This window comes from Panulirus ornatus, chromosome 7 (assembly GCF_036320965.1).
Source record: "Panulirus ornatus isolate Po-2019 chromosome 7, ASM3632096v1, whole genome shotgun sequence".
NCBI classification, from domain to species: Eukaryota; Metazoa; Arthropoda; class Malacostraca; order Decapoda; family Palinuridae; genus Panulirus; species Panulirus ornatus.
The window spans coordinates 30,295,577-30,303,854 of NC_092230.1; the positions used below are offsets into that span (position 1 = coordinate 30,295,577).

Below are 8,278 nucleotides of genomic sequence, written 5' to 3' on the forward strand. Positions count from 1 at the left end.
CACATGACACCACTTTATCTTCTACCATCTACGTCATGCCATCTTTAGGTATCTGTATGAACCAAATTTACACGTTATCTACTGTTATCTTCATCTACCGTGTCACCATCATGTATCTACTGAGAGACATCAATCTACACAACACGATAACCTTATATGGCCAGCCTCCCTCAACACACAGGCCAGGCATCTCCGTGTTTCATGCACAAGTTCCACCGTCATGCACAGCCATATATGTAAGATCATCCACAGCAAACAGGTATTCCGTTAGCCAGAAAGGACTGCTTATTATATACAAATTCGAAATTTGCATTCTTTCTTCATAAATAGGGGTAATAATTTAGTACATAAATATATAACAAAGGAACAAGGGACATACATAGTTCTAATACGACAAAACAGCTCAGGCATAACTCTTGAATACTATGGTCTGACAACAGCCATGGGGTACCAGTGGTGACACGTTACACAGAGCAGACATGGTATCATACAGTGAACGGGTAACATGGGTGACAGCTGGCATTACAAAATGTTCATGCATGTGCCCCTAGAGGCCGACTACCATGCGCCCGATGTAACACAATGTGGACCTACTAACTAAGACACGATCACAACTACACACAGTAGAAATGTTCTTAGCAATATTTTCTGATGGGTTATTCATTACGTCCAGTTCCCAATACTATGTACAACCTGGGGAACTACAACACTAAATAGCAGTACATTGAAAAACCCTCAGGTACAATCATAAGTCTTTGGTTAATTCTACATAGAATTTCATACATTAATGTCAAGAAATGCCAACTTAACCCTGCATATGTTATGGAAAAGATAAATCATGAGGTAATGGTCTTATGCACAATACTCAAAGTGAGAGACATTATGAGTTCTGAGAGGAACATGAGTAGTCAAGAGCCTAATTAGACTCAGGTTAATACTGGCCTGGAGGAAAGGGGGTTCTCCCATCCACACTGACCCAACTAAGAGCTGTTCTGCTGGGGTGAATACTCCAGGAGCGTTGCTCAATTCCAGAAAGGCCCATTCTTGTTCAGGAGACACCATCCTCTCGGGTGCAAAATCACTGGGTGGTGTGAGACACTATGGTTGCTGGCAGGCTTCAGCGTGGATCACAATCACGGCCGTGGGCCACAACGCTGTAGTAAGAAAGCCACTCAGCGAAGGCCTTGCTCTTGCAGCTCCTTCAGGTACTTGAGAGCCTTAGGACCACAGCGGTACACCAGCTGCCGCTCCGACACCGCCATCAGCGCACCAGTGTTGTAGTGGTACCTGGGAGGTAGAGAGGAGGACGTGAAGTGATACCTTTGTAAGGTACCTCTTGGGTACACCAGAGAACACGATGATCAAAATGTGAGAGAGGTACCTACTGACCGGAAAAGGAATGAAGTGGTACCTGTATAAGGTACCTTTTGGGTACACCAGAGAACATGATGATAGTGACGTAGTTGTGGGAGAGTCCTTATTAGTGCCTGCAATGGGGAGACAGTAGCTGTGACCTGGGATGATGGTAGTGGTGATCAGGGGAGGTGGTGGCAGTGACCTGGGAGGGTGGGAGCTGTGGTCTCTGAAGGTGGTAATGGTAATCCGGGGAGGCTTTAGAGCTGATCTGGGAAGTTAGCGGTAGTGATCAGGGAGGAGTTCAGCAGTAATCTGGGAAGAGTGTAACAGTGATCTAAGAGGAGTTCATGTTAATTTTAGAGTATGTGGAGTGAGCGTACCAGTACCAAGCAGACTAAAATGCTGCACTTCACTTTACAGAATACACAAGGAAATGTTAACATCAAGGAAAATTGTGTGGATGATAGTTGGGTTACGTACTGTATAATACACTGGAGATTACATATCAAAATCTTTGATTGACTCAAGAGAATAAAACAAAACGTTCCTGTTTAACAGTTTTGAGCATTAACTAATGTCTAGGATGATTTGAAGATTCACTTAATTCATCACCATCATTCAACTCATTACCATCATTCAACTCATTACCATCATTCAGCTTATTACCATCCAATCATCAGAACTGCAATCAATTCCATTCATAAATTCCAAAGCATCATTCTAACGCCACTGTTTATGTACATAGGTGGCTGCGTCACTGACATGACCGCCAGAATCCTTCACATGTGTAGACAAAACAGACTCGTCTTCTGGGAATTAATGATTACGATATGTCTTGCCAAACGTCGGTGATACAGTTCTGACGTAGGGCCAGTATGAATATACATCGTACCTAAGTCCCCGGGCAAAGTTGACATAGGAGAGGTTGGACTTGTCAGCGCGCGCTCCCCACATCTTGGCGATAATGGACGGCTGTGTTAGACGGAAGGTGGCACTGGCTTCGTCTTCCCAACGGATCAGCGTCGGGTTGGTTCGTTTGTCCGCCAGCAACCGGATGAGGAACTCCCAGCTCTTAGGTCCTCGTTCTGTAAATATGAAACGATACGTGTGTCATGTCTCAATTCTTGCAACCTGGCAGGCATCTAAGCGTGAAAGCCGCACCTCACGGCTTCGGACACGGTTTTCTCTGAAATGCCACTATCCCAGGATGAAGTAACATTATACTGTTTATCCTTAATCCTAACATTTTGTTAACTTTCTCTCAAGACACAACTGTCCTAATAGATAATTGAACAGTATCAAAATAATGTACTATATTTCTACTCGAGTAATCACTTTATACACAGACAACAGAAACATATCGAACCACACCAAACTGCAGTCCCTCGACCACTCTATTTACACAGAGCACCGTAGGTCCACTCACACGAAGGTGCGGCAGAACTGGTTGTTTGCTGTGTGTTCGTCTGTGAGTGTAAATGAACCTGACTGCAAGTAAACAAGTGAACCTTTTCACGTATATCTTACTATGCACAACTCGCCAGAGTATATAGTCTCATACTTGACTATATAAATATATATATATATATATATATATATATATATATATATATATATATATATATATATATATATATATATATTGTATTTATTTTATTTTGCTTTGTCGCTGCCTCCCGCGTTAGCAAGGTAGCGCAGGGAAACAGACGAGAGAATGACCCAACCTACCCACATGCACATATATATACATACACGTCCACACAAGCAAATATACTTACCTATACATCTCAACGTATACATATATATATATATATATATATATATATATATATATATATATATATATATACACACACAGAGACATATACATATATACACATATAAACAATTCGTACTGTCTGCCCTTATTCATTCCCATCGCTACCCCGCACACATGAAATAACAACTCCTTCCCCCCTCATGTGCGCGAGGTAGCGCTAGGAAAAGACAACAAAGGCCACAAAATTGATCATACTCAGTCTCTAGCTGTCATGTAATAATGCACCGAAACCACAGCTCCCTTTCCACATCCAGGCCCCACAAAACTTTCCATGGTTTACTCCAGACGCTTCACATGCCCTGCTTCAATCCACTGACAGCACGTCGACCCCGATATACCACATCGTTCCAATTCACTCTATTCCCTGCACGCCTTTCACCCTCCTGCATGTTCAGGCCCCGATCACTCAAAATCTTTTTCACTCCATCTTTCCACCTCCAATTTGGTCTTCCACTTCTCCTCATTCCTTCCACCTCTGACACATATATCCTCTTGGTCAATCTTTCCTCACTCATTCTCTCCATGTGCCCAAACCATTTCAAAACACCCTCTTCTGCTCTCTCAACTACACTCTTTTTATTACCACACATCTCTCTTACCCTTACATTACTTACTCGATCGAACCACCTCACACCACATATTGTCCTCAAACATCTCATTTCCAGCACATCCACCCTCCTGCGCACAACTCTATCCATAGCCCACGCCTCGCAACCATATAACATTGTTGGAACCACTATTCCTTCAAACATACCCATTTTTGCTTTCCGAGATAATGTTCTCCCACACATTCTTCAATGCACCCAGAATTTTCGCCCCCTCCCCCACCATATGATTCACTTCCGCTTCCATGGTTCCATCCGCTGCCAAATCCACTCCCAGATATCTAAAACACTTCACTTCCTCCAATTTTTCTCCATTCATACTTACCTCCCAACTGACTTGTCCCTCAACCCTACTGTGCCTAATAACGTTGCTCTTATTCACATTTACTCTCAGCTTTCTTCTTTCACACACTCTACCAAACTTAGTCACCAGCTTCTGCAGTTTCTCACATGAATCAGCCACCAGCGCTGTATCATCAGCGAACAACAACTGACTCACCTCCCAAGCTCTCTCATCCACAACTGACTTCATACTTGCCCTTCTCTCCAAAACTCTTGCATTCACCTCCCTAACCACCTTATCCAAAAAAAACTAAACAACCATAGAGACATCACGCACCCCTGCCGCATATCGACATTCACTGGGAACCAATCACTTTCCTCTCTTCCTACTCGTACACATGCCTTACATCCTTGGTAAAAAAAATTTTTTACTGCTTCCAGCAATTTACCTCCCACACCATGTACTCTTAAAACCTTCCACAAAGTATCTCTATCACCCCTATCATATGTCTTCTCCAAATCTATAAATGCTACATACAAATCCATCTGTTTTTCGAAGTATTTCTCACATACATTCTTCGAAGCAAACACCTGATCCACACATCCTCTACCACTTCTGAAACCACACTGATCTTCCCCAATCTGATACTCTGTACATGCCTTTCCCCTCTCAATCAATACCCACCCATATAATTTCCTATGAATACTCAACAAACTTATGCCTCTGTAATTTGAACACTCACCTTTATCCCCCTTTGCCTTTGTACAATGGCACTATGCATGCATTCAGCCAATCCTCAGGCACTTCACCATGATCCAACATACATTGAATATCCTTACCAACCAATCAACAACACAATCACATCTTTTTCTAATAAATTCCACTGCAATACCATCCAAACCCGCTGCCTTGCCAGCCTTCATCTTCCGCAAAGCTTTCACTACCTCTTCTCTGCTTACCAAACCATTCTCCCTGACCCCTCTCACTTCGCACACCACCTCGATCAAAACACTATATTTGCCACTCTGTCATCAAACACATTCAACAAACCTTCAAAATACTCACGCCATCTCCTCACTTCATCACTACTTGTTATTACCTTCCCATTTGCCCCCTTCACCGATGTTCCCATTTGTTCTCTTGTCTTACGCACTTTATTACCTCCTTCCAAAGCATCTTTTTATACTCCCTAATATTTAATGATACTCTCACCCCAACTCTTATTTGCCGTCTTTTTCACCTCTTGCACCTTTCTCTTGGCCTCCTGCCGCTTTCTTTTATACATCTCCAAGTTATTTGCACTTCTTCCCTGCAAAAATCGTCCAAACGCCTGCTCTCTTCTCTTTCACTAACAATCTTACTTCTTCATCTCACCACTCACTACCCTCTCTAATCTGCCCACCTCCCACCTTTCTCATGCCACATGCATCTTTTGTGAAAGCCATCACTGCTTCCCAAAATACATCCCATTCTTCGCCCGCTCCCCTTACGTCATTTGTTCTCGCCTTTTGCCATTCTGCACCCAATCTCTCCTGATACTTCCTCACACAATTCTCTTTTCCAATCTCACTTACTCTCACCACTCTCTTCTCCTCAACATTCTCTTTTCTTTTCTGAAAACCTCTACAAATCTTCACCTTCGCCTCCTGAAGATAATGATCAGACATCCCTCCAGCTGCACCTCTCAGCACATCAACATCCAAAAGTATCTCTTTCACACGCCTATCAATTAACACATAATCCAATAACGCCCTCAGGCCATCTCTTCAATTCACATACGTTTACTTATGTATATCTCTCTTTTTAAACTAGGTATTCCCAATCATCAGTCTCTTTTAGCACACAAATCCACAAGCTCCATTTACAACAGAGAACACCCCATGTACACCAATCATACCCTCAACTGCCATATTACTCACTCTCGCATTCAAATCACCCATCACTATTACCCGGTCTCGTGCATCAAAGCTGCTAACACACTCACTCACCTGCTCCCAAAACACTTGCTTCTCATGATCTTTCTTCTCATGACCAGGTGCATAAGCACCAATAATCTCCCATCTCTCTCCATCCACTTTCAGTTTCACCCATATCAATCTAGAGTTTACTTTCTTACACTCTATCACATATTCCCACAACTGTTTCAGGAATAGTGCTACTCCTTCCTTTGCTCTTGTCAACCCACCAACCCCTGACCTTACTCCTAAGACATACATACATACATACATATATATACATATATATATATATATATATATATATATATATATATATATATATATATATATATATATATATATATATTGTGTGTGTGTGTGTGTGTGTGTGTGTGTGTGTGTGTGTATATGTGCGTGTGTGTGTGTGTGTGTGTGTGTGTGTGTGTGTGTGTGTGTGTGTGTGTGTGTGTGTGTGTGAATCTGTCAAGCTGGATTCCATGGACTTACTCGGGATAGCATATGACCAGTGAACATCTGAAGGTAATGTGAGTGACCCCGGCATGCTCACCTCGCCTCCTGGTGTTGGTGGGGATCTTCTTAAACACATCAGTGCTTGAGGCGGCCGCTTCGGACGGTGAGACTGGCTCTTCTGCTGGTAATGCCGCCGCCGCTGCCGCTACTGGGTACTGGCACTGTTGATCCTCTGGCTCTGTGGCACGGTTCCAGTACGTTAGTTACACCGGTGTGGCAGGGATGGCCACGGGAATAATGGCCACCATTCCCGAAGGGGATGATAACAGATGTACGATGGGGATTATCAAAAGACATGTCCGTGACATTCGTGTGTACAGTGGAGTATTATAGTGAGGAACAGCAGGACTGTCGAGATACATTGTTCATATGTTCTCAACAGTGTATAAATATCTTGAAGACTCGAGAAAGGTATCGGAGGGAAGAATCAGTGACTGTACCTCATGACGTAATGAACTGACTCGCCATTCTGGAAACTATCTCACCCATGCGATGTGTGTGTATCAGGTCACAGCATAAAGTTTGAATGGTTATTGAACCAAGAGTAAAACGTGAATTTTACACAAAATGGAAGCTACCTGTAGACGAAGCCAAATCTCTCACCGTACTTAATGGGCATAAAGTCCTCTTGAAGGTCAAGCCCTTGGAGGTTGCCGACCAGGGGATCCCAGGTCTCGTCAGAGATGTATCGGTCCAGGTCCTTGAAGTCGTCGCTGGTGAAGTCCCACGAGTCAGGATCGCAGGAACTGGCGGGTGAGGGGGTGGGGTAGGAAACGCCGCTGGCCTCCCCGCGCAGACGACCCCCCACCTTCTTCTTACCTGCCAGAAAAGGATAGGATCTCCTGTCACACCCGTGGCTGCTCTTACTCCCGACCACGCTTCTACTGCACGCTCTGTACACCTACCATCATGCCTAGTGATTTATCTACCCCAGTGTTGCTGAAAATTTCTGTGTTTGTCTGTCCTGAAGACAATGGTCCTTTCTAGAAACGATCTAATACATGGTTTCCCCGCAGAACCTTGTCAAAATACAGGTTACAATAGTATTACAGGCCGTCATCAGTTATGAAATGTGCTTACGGTTATAGCATTACCCAGATGCAACAATATCTTTATTATTATCATAAACAATTTTCGCTACGACCCAGTGAAAGTAATTACATTTTCTGAGGTACAGACATAATAACAGCAAGCATGAACATATTACGAAATTTTTTAAAGGTAACAAAAAACAAACAAGAAATATCAGAATCAACATGACATCTAAGGACATATATCATAAGTAACGTGTTTCACATACCACGTGCACTTCGCTTGATGAGCGCCTGCAGTTCTCGGTGGAAGAGGCGGCCGTGCTGGGGACCGAGGGTGTGGCAGAAATATTGTTCAGTGTACTGTAGGAGGCTGGAGCCCGTGGTATTGCTCAAGTGCCACAGATCCACAGTGGACCTCTCTATTCCACACCGCCTGCACACACTCTCCGCCCACTCCAAGCACTCCTGAGACAAAGGTAGAACAGAAATTAGAGTATATTATCTTTAAGATGGATGGATTATAGAGGATAATACAGGGCAACAGTGGACATGAGAAGACTGCAAGTGTAGCAGCTTACCTCGCCTCCCCAGTCAACGATGTTCACTGTCTGGAAGGACCTGCTTTCCTGACCCTCGTAACTCCCCGGAGTGGCTGAGGCAGAGGGGAAGGTGTCCATACTCCCCAGGTAAGTGTGATACAGGCTGTCTATGCT

General features: G+C 43.7%; 1 protein-coding gene across 3 annotated transcripts in view; it reads right to left on the reverse strand.

Moving 5' to 3' along the window:
• Nucleotides 1–303: 303 nt before the first annotated feature.
• Nucleotides 304–8,278, reverse strand: part of LOC139749496 (uncharacterized) — a 118,882-nt gene continuing 110,907 nt past the window's right edge. For all 3 annotated transcript variants that reach the window (XM_071663419.1, XM_071663418.1, XM_071663417.1), the window contains exons 4-9: nucleotides 8,144–8,278; nucleotides 7,832–8,030; nucleotides 7,135–7,350; nucleotides 6,569–6,709; nucleotides 2,249–2,441; nucleotides 304–1,287 (exon numbers count right to left, since the gene is read on the reverse strand). The exon at nucleotides 8,144–8,278 is cut by the window's right edge and continues 166 nt beyond it. In XM_071663419.1, coding sequence (XP_071519520.1) covers nucleotides 1,173–1,287; nucleotides 2,249–2,441; nucleotides 6,569–6,709; nucleotides 7,135–7,350; nucleotides 7,832–8,030; nucleotides 8,144–8,278 — 999 coding nt within the window. In that variant the 3' untranslated portion in view covers nucleotides 304–1,172. The remainder of the gene's footprint in view (nucleotides 1,288–2,248; nucleotides 2,442–6,568; nucleotides 6,710–7,134; nucleotides 7,351–7,831; nucleotides 8,031–8,143) is intronic.